Source organism: Miscanthus floridulus, chromosome 9 (assembly GCF_019320115.1).
Source record: "Miscanthus floridulus cultivar M001 chromosome 9, ASM1932011v1, whole genome shotgun sequence".
Classification (NCBI taxonomy): domain Eukaryota; kingdom Viridiplantae; phylum Streptophyta; class Magnoliopsida; order Poales; family Poaceae; genus Miscanthus; species Miscanthus floridulus.
This window is the reverse complement of record NC_089588.1, coordinates 1,622,861-1,648,853: the sequence shown is the minus strand read 5'-3', so window position 1 is coordinate 1,648,853 and position 25,993 is coordinate 1,622,861. Positions and strand designations below refer to the sequence as shown.

General features: G+C 54.1%; 1 protein-coding gene across 1 annotated transcript; it reads right to left on the bottom strand.

Moving 5' to 3' along the window:
• Nucleotides 1–536: 536 nt before the first annotated feature.
• On the bottom strand, nt 537–17,953 carry LOC136484072 (uncharacterized). The gene is made up of 7 exons (XM_066481235.1): nt 17,706–17,953; nt 17,254–17,305; nt 16,469–16,624; nt 16,237–16,387; nt 15,388–15,728; nt 814–1,226; nt 537–705 (listed from the first exon to the last, which is right to left on the bottom strand). The coding sequence occupies exons 1-7, from the start codon at nt 17,951–17,953 to the stop codon at nt 537–539; spliced, it is 1,530 nt and encodes a 509-aa protein (XP_066337332.1).
• Between the last annotated feature and the right edge of the window lie 8,040 nt (nt 17,954–25,993).

The following is a 25,993-nucleotide window of genomic DNA, read 5'->3' as shown; positions in this document are numbered from 1 at the left end:
GGGGCTCCCCCACGAACTTATCCTTTACATGTGCTAAGTACTTATACTCTAAATTTCTACTGTGGCCGCCCGGCCGCATCGACTGATGGTGCAACCTACGAAGGCAGGGGCTGCTCGCTCTTCGACTAGACGACTCCCAGCTCAGTTGGAGGTGGGGCGATGTTCGCTTCCGACCTAGGCTTTACTCCATCCGCAGGCTGGACGGTGTCTTCTTCATGCGTGCCTTCGACTACGTTCACCCGGTGAGCCTCCATCACCCATTGCGTGGAGACTTGCTCTGCCACCAACTATGTGTGTGGTAGCAAGCTCTCCCCGAGCGCATGGATGGCGGCTAGGCTCTAGCCGTCAGTGTACCCACTACAGATGGCGGCAAAGTCCAGCTTCGGGTGGTGCATCGCCACTGATATCAGCACCCCCGACATTCCATAGAACATCTCATCGGAGATGAGGGCCCGAACCTTATCCGGGACCTCCGCTAGTTGGATGGCAGGCATGCTGGTGCTCGGCGCTGACCCGAACACCTCCATGATGACGACCTAGGCGACATTGCGGAGCTGGTAAAGCTCCCCCTCAAGAACACATCGCTCTTCAAGGGACTTGGCCAGCGCCTCCGCATTCTGACCGATCGCCGCCCTGGCTGTCTCCAGGTCCTGCTCCAGCGACCCAACCAAGCTTTGGAAGAAGAATGACAAGCTCAGAAGCAAGCTAAAGGAAAAAAAACCAAGACATCAAAAGTAGAATAGATACATACCAAGGCGGGTGTTCTCTAGGATGGAGAGTCCCTCCTCATGCCGAGTCACCTGCTCGCACAACCGGGCGTTCAACTCCTTAGTCCTAAGCACATGGCCGTGGAGCGCGAGCACTTCCTGGTCGACCTTCGACCGGGCCTTTCGCTCTGACTCTAGGGCCTTTTGCTCCATCTCCAGGACCTCCAAGGAACTTTGGAGCACCACCTCGGTCTTCACCAGGGACTTTTGCAGCGCCGCCTCAGTCTTCGCCTGGCGAACCTTCGCCGCCTCAAGCCCCTGGTCAGCGGCGGTCGCCCACTCCACCACGAGCAGCTCTGTCGCCCGCACCTCTGTCGCCTCAGCCGCCCGGCCTTGGGACTCATGGCAGGTGGACTCCAGCTCATGCTCGAGCTCGGCGACCCGCCACGACATCGCGGCCTCCCAGTCATGCTCCATCGGGAGGAAACAAGACTTGTGGCTCGACATCTCCTCCAGACCCTGCAAAACGAGAAGCAAGCATGCTGAGGCAACCGATGAAAGACCAAGGAGTCAAGGATGAACGCAGAAAAACTCACATCTGTGACCCGAGGCAGGTTGACCATGATTGCCTGCTAGATGAACTTGACCCGCTCTAGGGCCTCCTCGAGCTTCACCCTAGTTTGGGCGAGATCAGTCTCCATGGCGAGTCCTCTCCCCCCAAGCACGTCCTAGAGCTAATCCTCCTGCTCATCCCGACAGTTGAACCGAACCTTCCTTGGGTCCTTGGGACAGGGTCACACCAGGTCGGTAGCACCCAGTATGCTGGAAGGCTTAGCCGTCACCACCGGGACAACTGTCAGCTCCTACGATGGTGTCGGCGGCTCCACCCTATCACCAGCTTCGCCGTTGGAGGAGGCCTCCACTATCTCAATCTCATGGCCTGCCGGTGGACCTTCCGCTTCCTGCCTGGCCACATCTCCCCTTAACACCTCGAGCTCCGACCGGGAGGGCGGGCCGTGCGGCCCTTCGACCAGTGACACAGGGAGCTCGGTCTTCCTCCCATCTTTCGCCGCAGCCGGTGCAGGAGGGACCGCAAGGGTCACCTCTAACACGGCCTCTTCCATCGCCACCAGGATCACCACCAACATCATCGCTGCTGCTGCCGCCGTACTCGCGACCGACCCGGGGGGGCGCCGCCCCAGGAAGGGAAGGTCACACTACCGCCACCCTGCTCTCCCTACCGCTCATCGCAGCACGATGCAAGGTGGACCTCCACTCCTCCCACACAGGAGGCGGGGCGATCCTCAACCTTGGCAGCATCTGGCCACTATCGAAAAAGTAAAGGTCAGTCGCACTCCAAAAAAAACTCAACTACGAGATCAAAATGAAACGAAGAAAGCATACCGGGATGTAAGCGGTAGGGCTTTGAAGCCCCGACCCGCCGGCAACGGGCCTGCCGGGCGAGGACCGCTCCTAGGCCATGACCCATGCCCCCTCACTTCAACCGGGGGGGGGGAGTCGACCCGACCAGCTCCTGCTCAGCCCGTGCGTCGCCGTGACCGCCGGCTCGAGGCGCGCTGACTGGAGCGGCTGGCGGGGCATCCCCCGGTTGCGGGATGCGCACCGGTGCTATCCCCGAAGATGCATGGGTGTGAGCCCGCTCCTCCGACCGCTTGGCCTGCTCTGCCGTGCCCAAAGCTGGTGGGGACAAGACCAGCGACGCCTCCGAAGGGCACGGTGACCACGTTCGCTTCGCCTCCCGCTCGCCGGCGTTGTGCAGACCGGAAGGGAGCGTCGTCAGGGCACTCAGGACAAGGTATTCTGAGGGAAGCGGCTCTCCTTCGGCAAGCTACATCATGACATTGGTGAACCAGAAGGTGAGGTGGCCTAGGTCCTCCTAGGACGGTCGGGGTCCTAGGAAGGCGCCGAGCTGGCGCTCTAACCCCCCATAGTTGAAGCCAAGGAGCTGGTCACTCTTGGGGGTGCTGGCCTCCGGTGTGTGCAGACTAGACGGGTGGTGGCCAACGGTCTCTGCGGCGTTGCGCAGACCGGCCGAGAGCGTCATCGGGGCGCTCAGGACAAGGTATTCTGAGGGGAGCGGCTCTCCTTTGGCAAGCTACATCATGACATTGTCAAACGAAAAGGTGAGGCGGCCTAGGTCCTCCTAGGATGGTCGGGGTCCTACGAAGGCACTGAGCTAGCACTCTAACCTCCCATAGTCGAAGCCGAGGAGCTGGTCACTCCCGAGGGTGCGACCTTCGGTGTGTGCAGCTGTAGCTCCTCAAGTGCCTCGGCGATCGTGTTGAGGTCGACAGAGTGGAGAGGTTGGACGACGGCTGTGGCAGAATCACCTAATCTAATGCCTCCCAGGAGTGCTTGTCTTCCATTAGACACTAAGCACTCAGGGGAGAACACTAAATTACTCGGTTCCGTTGGGCACACCCCAGGGGAGAACCTGAAAATCCACATTTTTGCCATCAAGATCACAAATGAGAGAATAAAGCTTACATCATTCATAACCATTTCTTACATCACTTTTAATATAACATCAGAGTATAACATTTATTATTATAATAGCGGAATGTAATCATATTATCAGAGTTATGAATAATTTAATTGAACAGTGGAATATAAAAATGTGAACAGAGTTACAACGGAAATAAACATCTATTAATGACATAACGAAGTATTGATATATAAACTACGACAACAGATTATGAAACTTTTATTTATAAAAGCATTTGGTGAGAGTTATAAATAACAACTACAATCGCAGCGTAAAGGAATCCTCGCTGAGCCCACCAGGAGGTATCCACACACAAGGGTCAGCTCTAGCATCCATCTATCACCTGCAACCGGGGGAATAAAACCCTGAGTACTCAATTGTACTCAGCAAGACTTACCCGACAAGAGAAAAGAAAAGACTCCAAGGATATGCAAGGCTATCTGGCTTATGGGTTTATTGCATTTGCAGGATGCATTACTAAGCGTGCGTCCTTATATTCGATTTTTATTAATGGCCACATTGGTTCATTAACTAATCATTCTATGTAAGCACCTGTGCTACTTTCAAACCGGTGGTAAGCAATCAGATTTCCTTTTCTTTCCATCTTTCATCTTTTAGCTCTTACTACGGTGCTAGGCATAAGACAAGCCGTACCGGATCGCCCAATGATTTGTGAATCAATGCCCCCAGCTGGGTACCCCGAAACACACGCCCCGCTTGTGCCCAAGGCACAAGTAGGACCAACCCATCACCCTCCTGTCCTGGGGTCCTAGGTCCCCGTCCAAACTGGGACTCCAAGCCCCCGTCCCTGAGTCTCGGACTCAGTGCGGTGCAAGGACCTCCTCCACCAAAATAAAACCCTGACAGCCGGTCCAAAAAGAGCCAGAACCCACGACAAGAGAGCAACAAGTCTTCCAAGCGCCCATACCCAAGTATGTGCTCGGGATAATAAGTCCATGACTTGCCTCGATGGCTTGTGCAATGATCGGTCCTTAACCGACACAGACAGGGAAAGCAGTGTAACCAAGCTATGCCCCGCGTCCACGGTGACACAACCTCTTACACCCACCAATACCCAAACCATATCCCTACCCGGTCACCATTTTTTCTTTTCACCATTTTTATTTTCCATGTGATAATAATACAGTAATATATTTCCTATCGCTCGCGAGTGACAGACAATCACCCGACTTCTACCGGAGTCCTATAGCATAGCATTCTACATGATCCTGTAATACTAGTAAGACTCATAGGATAAAGATATATATGCAAGTGGGTTTTATTCAACTCCTTAAACTTAATGCACAAATATAATTTAAACTGTAGAAAGTAGGGGTTATGCACCGGGGCTTGCTTGGGTAAAATATAACCAAAAGTTAGCATTTGCATCTTCGGATCATCCACCATCATCTGAATAGAAAGCCCATTGCATCATCTCCTGGAGATAATACCATTACACCATCTTTGGATTTCCAGTCATCCTTCAATTAATCCATTGATCGATCATCGTACCTATATAATATGCATTGATGCAATTGCATAAATGTAAATAACCAACGACAACCGAAATGCTTAGAAACCCGATCAGGCCTCACAAGCTAACGAGCTCGCTCTAACGACGTCCATACTTAGGCTACATATCCATGTTGGCGAATAAGGCGTTATCTCCCAACAAATGTTTTAGTTATATAAACCCAAGTGGGTACATCATTATCTATCTTGATACTAATTATTCTAGAGCTACAAAAATTACAGTGGGTACCTAATATTGCTAGGAGCCTACTGTACAAATTTCAGATTCAACACTATTACCAATTTATCACAACAATTCCTACAAGTTTATATTTTTACAATATTAAGCACCTTAAATTAATTATATAGCTTCCAAGAATATTATTAAACTATGTGAACAAAATATACTAATAGGTAGATCATGATTTTAGGAGATTAACAAAACTGGTTTCACTATTTTTGGAACCCTATACTATTTTATATTTATTTTATAAGTTTACTTTATAAGCTAAATTAGAAATCTCTCTAGAAATAAAAAAGGACGACGACACGACCATGGCCCAACGGCGCGCGGGCAGCGGGCGGCCCATGGGCATGCAGACAGCGGGCGGCCCATAGGCGTGAGTCTGTGCACACCCGGCCTAGACGCGGGAGTGGCACCCGGCCGGCCTAGGCGCAGGCAACAGGCTGGCCCAGCGCGTGGCGAGGCGCGAGCGGCCTAGTAACGGCCCACGCGCGACGCCGACACGACAACGGCAGGCCGGCCCAGGGTGGACGAGCCTACCGGTGCGGTGGCAACTTGCATAAAGGCCCCCGAAGTTTCCCTAAATCAACTAAGCCCTCATTTGTAAATTTATGAGTCTAACGTTTTCGCAAAATGGACACAGTACGACTTACTATTTGCTTTCGGGGTCCTTTCTCTTCCTAGAAACAAAGCAGCGTAGGGGAAGGAAACCGACCGGCGACGGTGCTAAACACGGCGGCACCCAGCGGGGCAGCACAGGCTCGGTGGTGCGGCTGGCTCTGAGGTGGCATGGAGGGGTGCAACGCCGAACTCGGGAGGGGCAGCGCCATGGACTATTGTCCAGCGCAGCCAAAGGGGACCCACATGCACGCGCGACGACCGAGTGACGGCGAGCGCCGACCCGCCCGAGGCTAGCAGAGGGAGGCAAGGCGTTGGCGATGGAGACCCGAATGTGGTGGAGCATGGCACGACGGCCACACGGTAGCGGCACACGGTGGAGGAGACGCCTAAGAGGGACAGTGCCATGGAGCAGGCGAGGCGGAGTCGCGTGCGGTTTGGTGAGACGGAGGAGAGCGGCGGTGGTGCTGCGCCATCACGGCCGCAGGCGTAGGCGGTCATAGAGCTCGGCGCGATGGCGGCGCGCGTGCGCAGTCAGCAGCGGCTCGGGAGGAGCAACGAAGGAGTAGGGGAGAGAGAGACGCCGGTGCTGCGGTACGGCGCAAGGCCACGACGGCACGCGAGGAGATGGTGGTGGTGGCCATGGTGCGGTCGTGCCGAGAAGCAGCGGGACCAGTGCGGGAGGGGCCGAGGGGCATGCGCGCGCTCGTTGGTGGGGCACTGCAGACAGGAGGCGCACGGACCGGTGGTGCTTCGCGGGGGGCATCAGCAGCAGGCGAGCCCGGTGGATGGGAGCGTTGCGGACAGAAGGCGACATGGTACTGGGCTAGAGCGGGGAAGGAAGAGACAATGGCGGGCGGTGACAGCCGAGGCCCAGCGGCGCAGTAGAGTGGACGGAGACCAAGAAAAACAGACATGTGAGAGAGATAGCGAGGAGCCGTGCGGTTCATAATCGATTTCATAGACGCGACGTGGGACAGAACCACGTGCAGGCGAGGTGACGCAACGAGCAGACGGCCAGCACAGCTAGGACAGACAAACCGATGCGTGCGCATGCGTTACACGTGACCACACCCTTGTCGGATGCTCAGCTCAGTAGAGCAAGCGGAGATAGGGGCGGATAGGGCAAGGCAGCAGGGGCAGCACGGCAAGGTAATGGTTCGACAGAACAACGGAGGCAGTGGTTGCTCGACGGTGCACGATAGAGAGAGAAGCGAAAGCAAAGACTGGGAAATAAGGATGCAGATGTATGAGGAGACTTTGCACTGCCGCGCCACGACAGAAGGCGAGACGGTGAATAATTGTCATGCAACGCATACGCTATACGTCGGGCAAATAAAAGAAGCTGCTGCGCTCTCTTTCTCGTCAGTTCGATATTTCTAAATATCTTTACGCACTGAGTAATTTAACTTGGGCATTTATTTGAGTCCACAAAACTAAGTCACACGGGATTCGCTTATCGCCTCAAGTACGTTTTAGATAAAAAATCCAAGAAAGTCGTTTTCAGAAATTTTTCTTAGGCCTAAATCGTGGTGCTAAACAAGCTCGTAACACCAGGGTGTTACAGCGGCGGGAGCCTACGCCAACCCTCCCTCCATCGTAACGATGAAGTCTAGGTTCCCTAAGCATACGTGCGCGCCCGGGACGTAGCTGACGATGTGACTTGCCATTCGAGGCCTGGCGTGGATGTCGAGACACGCAATAGGCCCCTACCTGGCGCGCCAACCGAGGTTTATACTGGTTCGGGTAGAAAGTCCATACGTCCAGTTCATCGGTGCTGCTCGTGTTACTAGCACTGAAAGTTTATAGTAGGGGTTACAAACGAGCGAGAGAGGGATATATCCCAAGTCTCTGATATGCATGTGCTCCTAAGGCATGTTTAAGGCATGTGTTTTGATGTCTATAGCCGTGTAGAGTGGTCAACCGCCCCCTTCCTAGGACGTCCTGCTTTCCGTTTCATAGATGAAGGGGAAGAGCAGGTTACACAAAGAGAAAGAGGGAGAAGAGGCAAGGAGAGGAAGGCTTCCAGGACCATCGGGCCTTTCTTTTTCTTTGTGCGGGTCCCGCCGACACTGTAGATGGTGACAGGGATGGCTCCACGCCGGGCGCCTGTTCGCCACTGATGCCGCGCCCTGGCGTTGTCAGCGGGTCATGACGTCCCATTCCGCCCCAGCGGGCGATGCGGCGAACTAGTGTGCTGGTCAGCGGCTGTACAGGGAGTAGGTAGCATAGTGACCACGCGTCCATCACTGTTGGTGATGTGAGTTCCCTGGAGTGACATGTCGCAGGTACGGGTCATGTTGAGATGTGCCCGCTCCCTGCACGATGCCAGAAGTTTAACCATGGGTTGTACTTTCTAGCCCGTAGTGGTTGGCGTCGGTATGGGCTTCTGTCAGGAGCCGCGCCTAAGGGGTCGGGCGAGACGGAGCCCTCGACCCAGAGGTCGGGCGAGGCGGAGCCCGCGGCATTGAGGTCGGGCGAGACGGAGCCCGCCCCCAAGGGTCGGGCGAGGCGGAGCCTGTGGCCTCGGGGTCGGGCAAGACGGAGCCCACCCCCAAGGGTCGGGCGAGATGGAGCCCGCGGCCTCAGGGTCGGGCGAGACGGAGCCCGCCCCCAAGGGTCGGGCCAGGCGGAGCCCGCGGCCTCGGGGTCGGTGTGAGATGGAGCCCACTCCCAAGAGTCGGGCGAGGCGGAGCCTGCGCACGTGGGGGTCGGTTGGAGCTGTAGTCATGCTCTTAACTGCTCGGATGAATCAATGTTGATGACCATTAGCTCCTCCTCTTCGGGTACCGTAGTATTGGTCCCCGACATAGTTTTTTGCCTCTAGTAAAATGCCTGAAGGAATAAATGACACTATTATTGTTCTAATTCCAAAAAAGAAAGATGCCAAGGAAATCTAGGATTATAGACACATCAGCTTATGCAATGTTATCTACAAGGTGATCTCAAAATGTTTGGTCAATAGATTACAACCTCTTCTGCAGGACATCATCTACCCAACTCAAAGCGCTTTTATTCTAGGCCGGATGATTACTGACAATGCTATTATAGCTTTTGAATGCCTCCATGTTATTCAACAGTGCAATGACAAAAGAGGGGAATTTTGTGCCTATAAACTCGATCTGGCCAAAGCGTATGATCGTGTTGACTGGGACTACGTGGAGAAAGCTTTCCAAAAACTTGGCTTCCAAAATAGGTGGACTGCTTGGGTGATGGAATGTATAAAATCTGTCAAGTATTCTGTTCGTCTCAATGGGCAGCTCCTAGAATCTATCTCACCCACCCGCGGCCTCAGACAAGGAGACCCATAATCTCCTTACATTTTCCTTCTAGTGGCGGAGGGGCTTTCTACTCTGATTAATAAGGAAATTACCGATGGCCGGCTGCAGGAACTTCATATATCCAGGCATGCTCCAGGTATTTCTCACCTTTTATTTGCAGATGATAGCCTCCTGTTTGTGAAAGCCAATGAACAGCAAGCCCAGATTGTAAAGAACATTTTGAACATCTATGAGAAAAGCATTGGTCAGTCAATTAGTAACAATAAATGCAGTGCCATGTTTGGGCGCAAATGGTCTGACAGTAACATTGCAGCAATCAGTTCCTGCTGGTAAACCCAGGATAGAAGTTTTGAGGAAAAATATCTGGGACTTCTAGTTCCGGAAGGAAGAATGGTTAATGGTAAATTCAAAAGTTTAAAAGAAAGATTAAGTAAGAGGGTGAATGACTGGTCAGAGAAATAACTTTCAAGTGGGGGTAAAGAGGTTCTAGTCAAATCAATTTTATGGAGTGTTAACACAAAAATGTGGCGATGTGATCAACACACAGCGAGCCAGATGATCTTGACGGAGTGAGCCCAAAGATTTGCTTAGCTTCAACACAAGAACGGTCGATTTCGGGACCAAAGGCGTGCCAATCAATTTAATCCTGCAATTAACAAGTAGAGAATAATCAGTAGTTTAAGGTGGAACATGTCGGTGTTACACCAAACAGTTCCAATATGTGGCCAAATAGCCGATTCAATGGGGCTATCGATTATCGGCTAATATCAATAATGATGGTACGAATTCAAAATAACCGATACTCATTGGTCATAGCGATTTTATTATGATTGATTAATCCAGAAAGAACAAGTACAATACACCCAAATATAAGTAATATAAAGAAACATTATCAGCTAGATTGATATAACCAGTGTAAAGCATTGAGCCGATAAGTTAAACGAGAAAGAATATAACATGCGAACAAATCGACTGTCTAGTACAAATGAATCTACAAATGCTCTGAATCTAATTTGTTACCATCAACAGTGAGGTCCAATCGAATCGATACAGCTATGATAATAATAACAAACTAAAGGCAAAGAATCTATAAAGCCATCTATATATTGACAGGTTCATGAAAAATATGCTATATGTGTGAAAGCACAGGCGAATCGGCTAAAATAGCCGATGCATGCATAGCAAATAAACAGAGTACATATCTCGATCATGGACAAAGCCACTAATCGATAATCTCTAATCCAAAGTCTTACCAGTGAGGTTCGACCGGATCGATACAGCTATGGTAGTGTCATTAGATTAGATCTCATTAACTAATGAGTTTATTCAAGATTGGAACATGTCTTTGGATGCATACTATGTTTGATTAGAATAGAGATAAAATAGCCGATCTAGCGGAATTAAGCCATCAATCATAAGATTTAAAGCGCGACCAGACTAGAAGACGACCAATTAAGATGATATGATGCCGATCTATCTCTATCTCAATCTCAATCTCAATCAGGTGATTTGTTATAATTAATAAAATATTAATTATAACAAGATCGATAACTGGTGAATCAACCAAAAACAACAAGGAAAATCTTACTGATCTTAGCAGATTTGATAACTAGTCATATTGTATTAAACAACAAGTTATTTAACACAAGATCGATAACTTTGATATATATTATGATTCGTAAGAGATCAATCAGCTGATGCAGCCTTACAAACTACGATACAGATCGATAACTAACTTATATTATTTCTCATAAAAGATCAATTAGCTAATGCAGCTTTACAAGCACAATACAAGTCGTGACAGTACTCACAAGCAAGCTGGAGGTCGATCAGTCGATGCAGCCCTATTTGCTGAAGAACTCACCGAAAAGCTACATTACTCCTACTCCTAAGGGTTGGCGTGAAGCCAAAAAAGTAATTGTATTGATTGATTGAGAGATGTCCCCTTACAATAGGCCATACCGTTTATATTTATAGGGACGTGCCTGGCTTTGCGTACAAGAATAGTCTAACTGAAAAAATCCTATGAAGTACAAGAACCCTTCGTTAATCCTAAACTATCAAATAATATCCCCTTGATCGACGTGTGCGAGGACTCCCCCCTATGGTAAACTTTCTCATAGCCTGCATGCGTATCTTCCTTCTGGCCATATGCGGGTTTCCTTCCTTACTTTACATCTCAGTGAACAAACGTGGTGTACTTGGAGTCGTATTCTGTGATGCCTCGCCATGCCTGTGAATCTCCATCTATCTGGCTCTCCTCGTTCGACGTGTGTCGGGTACCATAAAAAGGGGTCCCCTAAGCAAGAACCGAAAAAATCGCTTAGACCTCGTAAAAATCAAAACTAAGAGACAACCACCGGCAAACCCCCACCTCATCCGAGGCTCGGCTGGGACGCTCGGCCCACCTCGAACAATATCCGGGCTCACCCGAAGCAGGCTCGGCCCAGAATGAAACCGCAAGGCCTCGGACGAGGTACTGATTCTCCGCCTCGCTCGAGGCCCCGCACGTAAGGCCTCGGACGAGGTACCGATTCTCCGCCTCGCTTGAGGCCCCGCACGTAAGGCCTCGGATGAGGTACCGATTCTCCGCCTTGCTCGAGGCCCCGCACGTAAGGCCTCGGACGAGGTACCGATTCTCCGCCTCGCTCGAGGCCGGCTCGGCAACAACCCCATTGCCTCCGCCTTGACCAACTTCTCCGACAGGACGTCACGTTCAACCACTCCCGCGACATCAGCCGAACGACGGCTCGACACAGCGGAGTGGCCGACGAGACATGAGTCACATCGATGCCATGCCACCCGAGACGGGATGGGGCAGGGGTTACCGGCCGCTGTGCTCGGCACTGTGCCCATGACTGACGCCCGTGCTGCACTATGCTACCTAACCCCTGCTCCGAGGACAGCGCGGCGTGGAGAGTCATGTCCGGGTCCCTATAGCCTCGGAATCAATGTACAAAGATGAACTGCTCCCTCCGAGCCTCGGCTATCCGCTTCGGGGTCTCGGCCGCCTCGGGACTCGTGCCCACCGAGCCCCCCATAGTGGTCCAGCCTTTGCACCGACTAGGCCTCGGCTTACTATGTAATCAACATACAGCGACCGGCACATCGCCTGCAGTACGCACCATACTCGGCGCCAAGCCGCAGGAGCTCCCACGCCGCACAGGATCGGGCATGACCGGCGCGTCGCTCCAGTGCACCAAGGACAAGACCGCTCCATCGACCATGCCGCCATAGTGACAAGCTACAGGGCTCAGCATGCCGCCTCCGCTCATGAAACACCGCGTAGCAAATGCATGTAATGCCCCTGTGACTCCCTTCGACTATAAAAGGGAGTGATCGGGGCCGCTTCTAGGGATGAACGGACGCTCATAGACACACGAGCCCACGAACTCACGATGGCTACTCACTGACTTAGGCAGACACACATGGGCCAGCAGTGCTCAACACCCTATAACACACATGCTCCCTCACTGCCTGAGATCAACATCTCAAGCAACACACACCATTCCATGCAGAGACCTAGGGCTAGCTCCCTCTCTCGCCCTGCTTGTAAACCCCTACTACAAGCACCTCGGTGCAAGGAATACAAGATCGATCTCTCAGACGGGACGTAGGGCACCTATTGCCTGAACCAGTATAAACCTTGTGTCTCTTTGCATCACCATCCGGGATTAGGGGCACGCAGTATATTTTCACTAGTTGGTTGAGGGCCCGCCGGTCCAAAACACTGACAGTTGGCACGCCAGGTAGGGGAACTACTGCGTGTCAGCTTCGTCATCCCAACAAGTTTCGGATGGCAGACCCCGTACGACCACTTTGTCTCGGCACGGTGATCTGGTTCAGGAGCCTAGAGTTCATGTCTCTAGGATCTAAGTACGATATGGTACTCCTCACACCTAGAGCCCCACCGACCGACGACGACATCATGCACCAGCAGCCCAGGCGCAGACGGCGCTCGGGCTGCCGCTCTCGTCGTGCTCACCAGGCACGACGCGAACGGGACCACCCCGACACCGCGCGAGCTTAGGACGACGCACCGCGCTCTGCCGGTATCCCATGCTCGGCTGTTGGTACGGAGTCCCTGGTTGGGGACTTGTCCAGCTTAAGCCTAGGCAAGGGAAAGACGTCGGTGGCGCGCAGCAATGCCCCGTCATCAAGCTCTGCCCCGCCACCTCCTGAGGGGTTGACTTCGGCGGAGCGGAGCCCGGTGATGGCACCATCCCCATACCCCTTCGGGTTGAGAAATGCCGCCACCGCCTATGCTTTCGCCTATGCTTTCGCTCACGCGGAGCCCTCAGGACGCCACTAATGCTTCGCCCTCGACCTCGATGCCACAACCTCGATCCACACCCACGCTGACTCCTTGGAGGAGGACGAGGCGTGGGCTAGAGTGAACTTCTCTGGGCTTCGCGACCCTAAAGCCATGCGCCGCTTCCTGGCTGTGAGCGACTACTGCTTCGGCTACTCCGACTCCGACGACGAAGGCACTTATGATCCCACTCGTGAGTGCTTCTACATCGAGTTCGGGATGCCGAGTGTGGGCGATGAGGATGAAGGGGCAGGCAGTCCCTCCATGCATCGAGCCTCCGGCAGCGCGGAACGAGAACCCCGCCCATGAGGAACTTCGACACTTTGACCTGGAGCAGCTCCGTGAGCTCCAGGCCAAGGTCGAGCAGGACTGACTCCTTCTGCAGCAGCTCCGAGACACCCTCGAGCAAGAGTAGTGGGGTCGCGGTGATGGTGGAGCAGCCCGGCGGAGGGCTCACGACATCAACCACCACATCAACAACGACGTAGGGGGCAAGCAACCCCCTATCTTCAATCGCGCTAGCTAGAATGTCACGGCAGCGGCGATGCTACTCCGGACTATGCCCGAGCCCTCTACCACGGAGGGGCGACTGGTCCATGGCGAGCTCCGAGACCTCCTCGAGACCGCCGCGGTACCGCAGGCCGAAAGCTCCGCCTCTCGACGGCGTGGGGGCACCTCGGAACTACCCGCGGCATCGCCTCGGCAGGGTAGAGATGCCTCGGTTTGTCCCGAGCATGCTTGGGCACCAACGGCCAACAAGGCCCCCTCGGCGCACGATCGCCTCGGCGACCGACGTGAGGCACAAGGCGACCACGATGTGGTTAGCAGGCGACGGCACCACGACAACGATGGGCCCACCTGAGGCTACCACCCGCACCGAGGTGGTCGCTACGACAGTGGGTAGGACACCCTAGGACAAACGGCCAAGTAGAACGTGCCAACAACATGATCCTATAAGGCCTCAAGCCAAGAATATACAACCGGTTGAAGAAATTTGGCAAGAAATGGCTTGCCGAACTCCCATCGGTCATCTGGAGCCTGAGGAACACTCCGAGCCAAGCCATGGGGTTCACACCATTCTTCCTAGTCTATGGAGCCAAGGCCATCCTCCCCACTGACTTGGAGTACGGTTCCCCGAGGCTACAGTCCTACAACGAGCATAGCAACCGCACTGCCCGCGAGGACGCCCTCGATCAACTAGAGGAAGCCTAAGACATCGCACTGCTACACTCGGCCAAGTATCAGCAAGCCCTACGATGCTATCAAGCCTGGCGCATTCGAAGCCGAGACCTAAAGGTGGGAGACCTGGTGCTAAGACTGAGGCAGAGCAACAGGGGCCGCCACAAGCTGACCCTGCCATGGGAAGGGCCGTACATCGTCGCCCAAGTGCTAAAGCCTAGGACCTACAAGCTGGCCAATGAGAAGGGTGAATTCCTCACCAATGCTTGGAACATAGAACAGCTACATCGCTTCTACCCTTAAATTTCCAAGCATTCTATACATTATTTCTCGAAATACAATAAAGAAGCGTTCTTTAGTTATTCTAATTTTTTGAGAAACCCCCGAACCTATCGATGGGGGATCAGCATTATGATAACGCTACAAGGGAGACTCGGCTCTGCTTCTGCAGAGGTGCCCACCGCGGGGCTCGAACAAGACTCGGCTCTGCCTCTGCAGAACCGAGCCTCCCTCGGGGGTTAGAAGGGGGGGACCCCCCTAACTCTTAGGCACCATTTTTTAGTCGTTTTTCAAAAAAATTTCTACGTCAAACTCTCTAGCGTACTCTAACAAATCGATTGTAAAAAACCTAAGGACCGAAAGTGTGTCTTAGGGCCAAAAGGCCGGCCGAGCTGCGAGATGGCCTACGCCTCCGGGCTACAGCAACTCCCTCACCACCTTTTGCCCGAGGGGCAGCTTAGGCTTCGAGAAAGTTTTCTGCAAGTGATATGTTTAGAGACGAGGCAGAGGACAGAGGCTCAGAAATACAACAAAAAATGATTAAAAAGCGTAGACGCATAAGTACTTCAAAAAGGCCTCGACGGCCACAAGCGTTACGGTATAATAATCTAAATCCTAATCTGTTTACATGACCCCTTTGGCCCAAGTCAGAACTCAGGGTCGCCAGCGTCGGTGGTCGGCGTAGGAGGAACCACCTCCTCTTCGAACAGCTTGGCCAGCGCCGTGCCAGGGGCCTCAGCCGCCTCCACCAGCTTCATGACCTCCGCCTCGGCCTCCTCGTCATCCTCAGCCAAGACGTAACCATCGCTGATGGCCTTGAGGTCGATGCCGGTGTAGTGCGAAGAGACGACGGCCAGGGCGCGCTTGATGCCCGTATGCAGTGCCCCCCGAAGCCGCTCGTGGACTCGGCCGCTCAACGCGATCAAGCGGCTCCCAAGGGAGCTGCCTGATTCGACCCCCCCGACCTCCAGGGCCTCGCAAGCGGTACGGGCGGCGCTCTGCAGTGCGTTGTGCTCCTGGATCTCGGCCTCGAGCACCACGTGCACCTCAACGGAGGCCTCAGCTGCCCGGGAGACCTCCTTCTCCAACCCTGCACCAAGACAAGCGGGATGGGGTTAAGCACAAAAGGAAATAAGCCGAATAGGGGCGAAGGCCTACGGGACTCACCCTTGGCTTTCTCTTTCCAGCTTTGGACCTTGACCCGAGAGGCCTTGGCCGCCCTAGAAGCCTCCCTCTCTAGATCTGCGTCACATCGGGGAGTTAGGGGTCAAACGCAAGAAGAACAAATAAAACAAGCGGTGCGGCTCAACAGGACTCACCCTCGGCCTTTTCCTTCCAGGCTAAGGCCTCGACCCGGGAGGCCTCGGCCACTTTGAGGGCCTCTGCCAGGGCACCTTTCGTCAGCAGGTGCGCGCCCTGCTCAGCCCCCAGCTGCTCGGCGATGGCCTTGGCAGAGGCCGCTGTTTCTTCGGCCCGGGACCTGAAGGTGTCCTGCTCGCCGGCCACCCGGGTCAGCTCCTCCTCCAACTCCTTGATCCGCACCGCCAAAGGGGCGGCCTGCTCCCGAGCCATGGCCGCCTCAGCCTTCATATCAGCACAATGAAGGCGGAGGTCCTCCACATCCACGCTCCATGCCGCCAGAAGCTCGTTGGCATTGGCGAGCAAGTCCTTCTGCCGACGAAGCTGGTCCCAGATGTCCCTCTCCCGCCAGAGGAACAATGACTTCCCGAGGGACCGAGCCTCGAGCTCCTGGATAGGCAGAACAGACATCAAGCACTGCGAGAAGACTCGGGAAAAAGACAACGCGGCACAAGAAAAGAAGGCGCGTACCTGGGCGACGCCGGGTAGGTCGTCAGCCACGACGAACAGCGCTGTCTGCAGTGACTGCTCCGCCAGACGGCGGAATTGCTCGAAGGAGTCCCAGCGCCCCCCCTCAGCCGTGTCCTCGAGGGCGAACAGAGGCTCCCCCTCAGGGTCATCCCGGCTCTGCCACAAGACACATGGGTGATCCCACCCACGGGGCTCGGTTTGTACCCACACAAGGGCCAAACTTCCCTCGCCAGAAGTCGAAGCTGGCTGCTCCACGGTACTGGCCACCTCGGCATCTGCCACCTCCTTTCCCCAGGAAGTATCGTCGGAGGAGATCGAATGGACCTCCACTTCCCGGGCGCTCTCTTGCGATGGCGACGGGTCTTGGACCAGGGGCGGTACTGAAGCTTACCCTGCCTTCGTTTCCACTTCCTGGGCCGCCGGCTCCGCTGCGCCCACGCCGGCCTCTGCCACCTCGGCCTCGGTGGTCCCAGGAGCTCCGGCCTCCGCCACCTCGGCCTCGGTGGTCCTGGACGCTCGGCCTCCGTCACCTCGGCCTTAGAGGTCCTAGGGGCCTCGGCCTCGCCCTTGGTGGCCTCGGCGACTGAGGGCGCCTCGGCTTCATCTAACTCGCGGGCCTCGGCCTCGTGGGGCGTAGGCGCCTCCTCCCCTACCTACCTCGCGGCCGCCTCGGCAGCCTCTCCTTGGGAGACTGGCTCCTTTGGGTTGGCCCTGGCCGATGCCACACCGCGCTATATGGCGGCTTGCGCCTCCACCACCCATTGGGCGGTGGAGTTGGTGCTCACCTTGAGCGCCTTATATGGCGCCAAGACGGGTGCTTCCGCCTGACGCTTCTGGCTGAAGGCAAAGCATTCACGAGGTCAGCATACAGCCAAGGAACGAGTGGAAGATGCTGCAAACTCCATTGACAAAACACTTACCCCGAACGGGGACACAATAGCTTCCGCACTGCGTCCCTCGTCCTCTGCAACGGCGGTGGTGGCGGCGGTGGCACGGCCCCCGTGTCTGCCGGTGTCGGCCGGCCCTTACCGGGCTCCAGCGCCCCCTCGACCCTCTGCGGAGGCTATTGGGTCACCCCCGCCTCCGCCTGCTCCACCTCCGCCGTCGAGCCCACCGGGCTGACGGCGCGCTTCCCTAACGCCCGTGCCTTGGGCGTGTCGGCCTTGGCCCCGGGGCGGGCGATCGCCAGCCCCGAGGTGTCCTCTCCTCCTCCTCCTGGAAACGTCAGGCTGCTCACCGATGCCCCGAGCACCGTTCCCCTGACGTCAGGGAGATGGTCCAGGGTACCCGCCCTGCCTCGCTCTCATCGTCATCGCTCGAGGAATCCGACAACGACGGTGACGGAGACGGCTCCACCGGGAGACCATCGTGCCTCTGCTGCCGGCGACGTTTCTCTAGCTCGTCGTGCTCAAGGTTCTTCCTCTTGCGCCTTGCCTCCTCGGTGTCCTTCCGCTTCTTCTGTGCCTTGGCATGCGCCCTGTTCATCGCCCGCCGCTCAGCATCCTCGGGAACGGGCGGTGGGGAGGCTCACGCATCCCTCATCCCCTGTAGGAACAGCGAACGCCAATAAGGGAACAGGAAAATGCAAGGAGCAAGGAGGCCTCGGGGGCCGCAGCGGCACATGACTTACTAGGGAGAGGTACCCCTACGATGGGCGCATCACGAATGGGGTCAGATCACCGCTCCTCAGCCGCCCCTCCACCGTCTCTCTCACCCGACGTAGAATCTCCTCATCGGAGAGGGCGACGGCGGACATCCGGACACCCTCGATTGGCTCATCCAGTGTCATGTCGAACAGGCGCTGCCGCCGAGCCATCAGCGGCAGCACCCTCCGGCGATGGAAGGCCGCCACGACCACAGCCGCCATAAGGCCGTGGCTGCGCAGCCTCTCCAGCCCCTCTAGGAGCGGCCACAGCTTGGGCTGATCAACCACCGGGACGCCGTACCTCCACTTCTTCGGCTGGCTCCCGCCTGGTATAGGGGGAAGCCCGCCGTCATTGTGCGGAGGTAGAACCAACTGTTGTACCAGCGATGGTTGGACGACGCGAGCTGGGCCAGGATGTAGAGGAGTTGCCGGTCTTGGCGCACTTGGAGAGTGCAGCTGCCGGCCCTAATCGCCTTCCGCGTGCCCGTCGTGCCTGCTAGCTTGGTGGTGAGCCCCGCTTGGAAGAGGTGGAGCCATAGCTCCTAGTGGGGGGCAATGCCCAGGTACCCCTTGCAGACGGCAACAAAGATGGCCGCCTGCATAATGGAGTTGGGGTTGAAGTTGTGGAGCTCCATGCCGTAGTAGGGCGGGAGCGCCCGCATGAACCGGTCCACCGGCAGGCCGAGACCGCGCTCATGGAAGGCCACAAAGCTCATGATGTAGCCATCGCGTGGCCTCAGCTCCGGCTCACCCCCCGGTGCAATCCACTCCGGTCTGGTGGGGTTAGTAACCGGGCGGAGGAGGCCATCATCGACGAGCAACTGCAGCGTCGCCACGGACACGTCGGACTGACCCCAAGGATCCGCCTGGAGGACAACAGCACCGCCGGCCATAGGTGCGGTGGAGAGTGTGGCTACGGCAGTAAGGCTCGCTCTCTCTCTCTCTTCCTCCCCCTTCTCCCTTCTTCTCCCCGGCGCTCTCTGTTCTTAGCAACCGCTCAAGGGCAGAAAGGTCGAACGTATGCAGGCAAGGTAAGGAGGGGAGGGGCGAGGCTCGTCACGTATTTATGAGGGAAGGGGGCGAAATGGACGGGCGATGAAACCGAGGAAGTTTCCCTCAGATCTGGCGCAGTTAATCCGGATCCAATTAAACAGCCCACGCGTCGACCTTTTCCTTATTAATCACACGCACAGTAACGTCCCATCCGTAGACATCGCGTCGCATCTGACCACAACAGCGGCAGGCGCCATTCCGTCTCCCCGAGGAACCGCTTCAAAAGGCGCAACCGCCGTCGCCAGCCGATGGGAAGGGAATATCCCCCACCCGATTCCTTTTAGACGAAGGAACTAGGCACCGAGCCCGCTACGGTCTAGGGGTTCGAAGGCTGGGCCCCCGAGGGTCTCGACAGCCGCCCCAGGACAAACAGAGTCAGGGATGACTATGGGCGAGCCCGTACATGGCCGAGGCCCAAGCAAGCAATTGCTTGGGATGCCCTAAGTCATGTCTGAGACCGGCAGGGAGGTCTCTGAATGGGATCCCACCGTAGGGAGGCACCGAGCCCCTGGGGCCAATCGAATGGCCCTAGGACCCACTAGAGAAGCCCTCTAGTACTTTTAGAGTTTGTCTCTGGACCGCTAGCCGACCCCTATCGAATGGGGCACGGGCCTCCACTTGGACTTACTCGATAATAGCTCATCGGAGGTGTCACTGCTCGCGCCCACCGAGGGTAGCCTGGCACACTCCACCCCTCCTTCTAAACGAAAAGGATGCGCGAGGGCCGCACAAAAAAGCCAGGGAAACTCCTGATCGCCCTCTCGCTCTATGCGGAGGCTCGGGGGCTCTTCCTGCAACCAAGCCGAGACCCAGCGACCCAAACTCGCACTCGAGGGCTCGACAAACAACCCCTCCTTCTGAACGAAAAGGATGAGTGAGGGTCGCACAAAAAAGACAGGGAAACTCCTGATCGCCCTCTCGCTCCGTGCGGAGGCTCAGGGGCTCTTCCTGCAACCAAGCCGAGACCCAGCGACCTAAACTCGCACTCGAGGGCTCGGCAAACAACCCCTCCTTCTGAACGAAAAGGATGCGCGAGGGTCACACAAAAAAGATAGGGAAACTCCTAATCGCCCTCTCGCTCCATGCGGAGGCTCGGGGGCTCTTCCTGCAACCAAGTCGAGACCCAGCGACCCAAACTCGTACTCGAGGGCTCAGCAACAACCCCTCCTTCCGAACGAAAAGGATGCGTGAGGGTCACACAAAAAAGATAGGGAAACTCCTGATCGCCCTCTCGCTCCGTGCGGAGGCTCGGGGGCTCTTCCTGCAACCAAGCCGAGACCCAGCGACCCAAACTCGCACTCGAGGGCTCGGCAACAACCCCTCCTTCTGAACGAAAAGGATGCGCGAGGGCCGCACAAAAAAAGATAGGGAAACTCCTGATCGCCCTCTCGCTCCGCGCAGAGGCTCGGGGGCTCTTCCTGCAAACAAGCCAAGGCCCAGCAACCCGAACTCGCACTCGGGGGCTCAGCAAAAACACGATAAAAGGCATCGAGCCTGTTACGGTCCAGGGGTTCGAAGGCTGGGCCCCCGAGGGTCTCGACAGCCGCCCTAGGACAAACAGAGTCAGGGATGACTATGGGCGAGCCCGTACATGGCCGAGGCCCAAGCAAGCGATTGCTTGGGATGCCCTAAGTCGTGTCCGAGACCGGCAGGGAGGTCTCTGAATGGGATCCCACCGTAGGGAGGCACCGAGCCCCCGGGGCCAATCGAACGGCCCTAGGACCCACTAGAGAAGCCCTCTGGTACTTTTGGAGCGCGTTTCTGGACCGCTAGCCGACCCCTATCGAATGGGGCACGGGCCTCCACTTGGACTTACCCGATAACAGCTCACCGGAGGTGTCACTGCTCGCTCCCACCGAGGGTAGCCTGGCATACTCCACCCCTCCTTTCGAACGAAAAGGATGCGCAAGGGCCGCACAAAAAAGACAGGAGAACTCCTGATCGCCCTCTTGCTCCGAGCAGAGGCTCGGGGACTCTTCCTGCAACCAAGCCGAGGCCCAGCGACCCGAACTCGCACTCGTGGACTCGGCAAACACGATAAAACCCCACGCTCAACATAAGAAAAGCCCCTGGAGGAATAAAACCACTCCTCCAGGGCCTCGAGGGCTACACCCGGCGGGTCCGCTCACGCGCACCCACCGAGGCCTCGAGTACGAAACACCATCCCGCCAGGAGCTGCCGCGAGCCAAGTCTCGTCAAAACCTCAGGTAGAGCGCCCACACTCTCCCCAAGGCTTGGGGGCTACTATCGGGTACCATAAAAAGGGGTCCCCTAAGCAAGAACCGAAAAAATTGCTTAGACCTCATAAAAATCAAAACTAAGAAACAACCACCGGCAAACCCCCACCTCGTCCGAGGCTCGGCTGGGCCACTCGACCCACCTCGAACAATATCTGGGCTCACCCGAAGCAGGCTCGGCCCAGAACGAAACCGCAAGGCCTCCGACGAGGTACTGATTCTCCACCTCGCTCGAGGCCCCGCACGTAAGGCCTCGGACAAGGTACCGATTCTCTGCCTCGCTCGAGGCCCCGCACGTAAGGCCTCGGACGAGGTACCGATTCTCCGCCTCGCTCGAGGCCCCGCACGTAAGGCCTCGGACGAGGTACCGTTTCTCCGCCTCGCTCGAGACATCGCACGTAAGGCCTCGGATGAGGTACCGATTCTCCGCCTCGCTCGAGGCCGGCTCGGCAACAACCCCATCGCCTCCGCCTTGACCAACTTCTCCGACAGGACGTCGCGTTCAACCACTCCCGCGACATCAGCCGAACGACGGCTCGACACAGCGGAGTGGCCGACGAGACGTGAGTCACATCGACGCCATGCCACCCGAGACGGGACAGGGCAGGGGTTACCGGCCACTATGCTCGGCACTGTGCCCACGACTGACACCCGTGCTGCACTGTGCTACCTAACCCCTGCTCCGAGGACAGCGCAGCGTGGAGAGTCATGTCCGGGTCTCTATAGCCTCGGAATCAACGTACAAAGACGAACTGCTCCCTCCAAGCCTCGGCTATCTGCTTCAGGGTCTCGGCCGCCTCAGAACTCGCGCCCGCCGAGCCCCCCACAGTGGTCCAGCCTCTGCACCGACTGGGCCTCAGCTCACTACGTAATCAACATACAGTGACCGACATGTCGCCTGCAGTACGCACCATACTCGGCGCCAAGCCGCAGGAGCTCCCACGCCGCACAGGATCGGGCGTGACCGGCGCGTCGCTCTAGTGCACCAAGGACAAGACCACTCCATCGACCATGCCGCCACAGTGACAAGCTACAGGGCTCGGCATGCCGCCTCCACTCACGAAACACCACATAGCAAATGCATGTAACGCCCCTGTGACTCCCTTCGACTATAAAAGGGAGTGACCGGGGCCGCTTCTAGGGACGAACGGACGCTCACGGACACACGAGCCCACGAACTCACGACGGCTACTCACTGACTCAGGCAGACACACACGGGCCAGCAGTGCTCAACACCCTATAACACACACGCTCCCTCGCTGCCTGAGATCAACATCTCAAGCAACACACACCATTCCACGCAGAGACCTGGGGCTAGCTCCCTCTCTCGCCCTGCTTGTAAACCCCTACTACAAGCACCTTGGTGCAAGGAATACAAGATCGATCTCTCAGACTGGACATAGGGCACCTATTGCCTGAACCAGTATAAACCTTGTGTCTCTTTGCATCACCATCCGGGATTAGGGGCACGCAGTACATTTTCACTAGTTGGTTGAGGGCCCGCCGGTCCAAAACACCGACAACGTGTCTTAAGTCTTTGTACGCAGACACATTATTTTGCTGAGTATGTGTATGACACCTAGCCGGCCTCGTATACGCATATACAAGATACACATCCTTGCTTCTCATCGTTGATGTGCACCTGGACGCCCATATATGTGTATATTCCTTGATTTCTTTCTCTATTATCTTGCAAGATCAAATTGACGATTTCTCTTGGACTGATCAATCCTGCATGCATGTAACTTCTTTTGCTTGCAAGCAACCACCGACCTATTTCCTTTCCTGATTATCTAGATCGGCAATAATACTTCTTTTGGACTTGTCCACGTAGGATCTCCATAGTAGATTAATCAAACTGGACTGCGTCTCCTTGCCGAGTATTTGGAATATCAAATAACCTTTGTCTACCCGGCAATACATCGTAAATGACTCAGCTTAACTGAACCTGTGGCTGGCTTGCAAATATGATTTTTATGTCTTTGACATCATCGGTTGATACTTTCCTCTCCAGGGTAAGCTTACCAAATTTTGGTGTCAACATGGAGCCTCCCCACGTATGCTATGAGCGTGTTTAAATTCTCTAGGTCTTTGTGATGATCTCGAACAAATGATAAGGAACTTCTGGTGGGGTGATGAAAATGAAAGGAGAAAGGTTCACTGGTTAGGGTGGGATCAAATTACAAAGCCAAAGTTGAGAGGAGGAATCGGCTTTAGAGATCTGAAAATATTTAATCAAGCTTTGCTAGCGAAGCAAGGCTGGCGCCGGCTTATATATCCCAACAGCCTGTGTGCAAAACTGCTAAAAGCAAAGTACTCTCCTTTTGGTGATCTGCTAGATAGCAGCTTTCCCCAAAATTCCTCACAAGTCTGGAAGAGCATTGAACATGGCCTAGATCTCCTAGAAAAGGAGTCATTTGGAGAGTAAACAGTGGACACAATATTAAAATTTGGAGGGACAACTGGATACCAAGATCAGACTCGCTGAAAATTTCAAGTCCTCCTATAGATTCAAGAGTACGAAAAATGGCAGACCTCATTCTTGAAAATCCAAGGGGCTTGAAAAATTCTTGAAAATGTTCCTATTTCATGAAGCTGAGGAAATTCTCAATCTCAGAATACCAGCGTCTGAAGGTGATGACATCCTAGCATGGCACTATGAAAAGAGCGGCCTCTTCTCTGTTAGAAGTGCTTACAAACTTGCTATGGAAGAAAGATAAAAAACAACTGTACAACCAGCAGGTCTGTTGATTGGAAAATTTTTGACACAATATGGAAAACCACGGTTCCACAAAAAGTAAAAGTTTTTATTTGGAAGCTAGCCCGTAATGGTTTGGGTGTCCAATCTAACAGGCTGAGCCATCACCTAATCTCTGATGCTACCTGTCCAATATGTGGTATGGAACCTAAAGATGGTCATCATGCCATGGTTTGCTGCACTTTTGCATCTGCGCTTAGACATGCTTTACGCCAATCATGGAACCTCCCTGGTGACTCAGCCTTCACTTATACAGGACCTGGTTGGGTTCTAGCTCTTCTGGATAGCGCCAACAAAGATCTCAGAGCAAAATTGATGTTGCTGTTCTGGAGAATCTGGCATCACAGGAATGACAATGTGTTCGGGAATGGCCAATGCCCCATCTCTGTTTCGGTATTTTTTTTGGAAAACTATCTTCGCTCTCTGAAACTTTGTGGAGATACTGCACCTCCAGTTAATGCTAAAGGAAAAACCCCATGCACTTCAAATCCAGATTTCATGTGCCAGAATGATCAAAGAACAATCCAAAAAAGGTATCCTTGGACACCTCCCCCTCTAGGATGGATCAAACTCAATGTTGATGCAGGCTTTGATCCTATCACGCGACAGGCAGGATTGGGCTTTGTTGCTTGGAATCATCTGAGTGGTGTGGTTTTCTTAGGCTGGACTAGCGACCACTTATGTTCCTCAGTCGAAGAAGCTGAAAATCTAGCGGCTTTGACGGGTATCTAGAAGGCTCTATCGACCTCTATGGACCTATATGGCTAGAATATGATTGTCTAGCTACAGTACAAGCACTCAACAAGCAATATTCCAAATCACTCCTCGAGTTGCATCATCATCGAGCAGGCAAAAGAAGTGCTGAGACTTTTTCAAGACTTCAAAGTCACAAAATGTCACAGGAGTGCTAATGGAGTGGCTCATGTTTTAGGGCAATTTAGCAGGAGAGTGTTTTCATCTTGTTTTCTGTCTGAAGGTGTCCCGACCTGCGCGTCAGAAGCATTAGACTCTGATTGTAATAACGATCATGGTTGAAATATAAGCTCTTTCCCGTGTTCAAAAAAAAATTGTATTATGTGTTCTCAACCCCTCTCTCTTTAGTTTTTTGGTAGAAAATACTGAGATTCCTTTTAAACTTCGTGTCACCCAAAATAGACAGCCGATAAATAAAGAGAGTAACAACTGAAATAGTCCCAGCTCCCTCCAATTAGTGAGGCGTAAGGTGGCTTTTTGTCAAGATCTTTATTTTGTCTAAAAATCACTTAACGAAATGAATACTCTACTGGCATATAACGTTGGAGCGTGGGCTAGCAGCAATAGCTAGGGGGCTAAATTGATTGTTTCAATATCAAAAAAGAGGAAGCCCAGGAGCTTAGCCCAGGAGCAAGAGATCTATGGGCCTTCAAATTCCTATCAGATAGGGGGAGGCCCATTTTCACCTAAATGATAATTTTAGTTTGCACCAACACTAAAGATTTTGAATTTATTCACTATATTGAAGAATTAATTATGAAAGTACTGGAGTTTTATTTTATAAAAACATAGAGCTAAAAAATAAATTATTTGGTATTGATATGTCATATACTAGGAATGTTACATCAAAAGGTATAAATTTATCTAAAGTAATAACTTATAAATTTATCAATAAAGTATAATATAATTCAAAAATAAATTGCAAGTGTCATTGTACCTGGTTTATAATGATACTTGATTTTTTTTTGAGAAGATATAATGATACTTGATAAACTATTAAAATGAGTTGTTACGGGCTCTGCAACACATCACAACCGAGTCATAATAAGGCATTTAAAACTGAGCAAACCAAGGATCGC

Excerpts from the sequence above, each read along its gene's own strand:
- LOC136484072 (XM_066481235.1), bottom strand. The coding sequence starts at position 17,953 with ATGAACAGGGCGCATGCCAAGGCACAGAAGAAGCGGAAGGACACCGAG. Across the intron at positions 15,729-16,236 it reads GGAGGACCTCCGCCTTCATT|GGTTGGAGAAGGAGGTCTCC; the intron begins GTGCTGATATGA and ends GTCTTGGTGCAG. Across the intron at positions 1,227-15,387 it reads AGGCGGAGGTCATGAAGCTG|GGTCTGGAGGAGATGTCGAG; the intron begins GTGGAGGCGGCT and ends CTCGTTTTGCAG.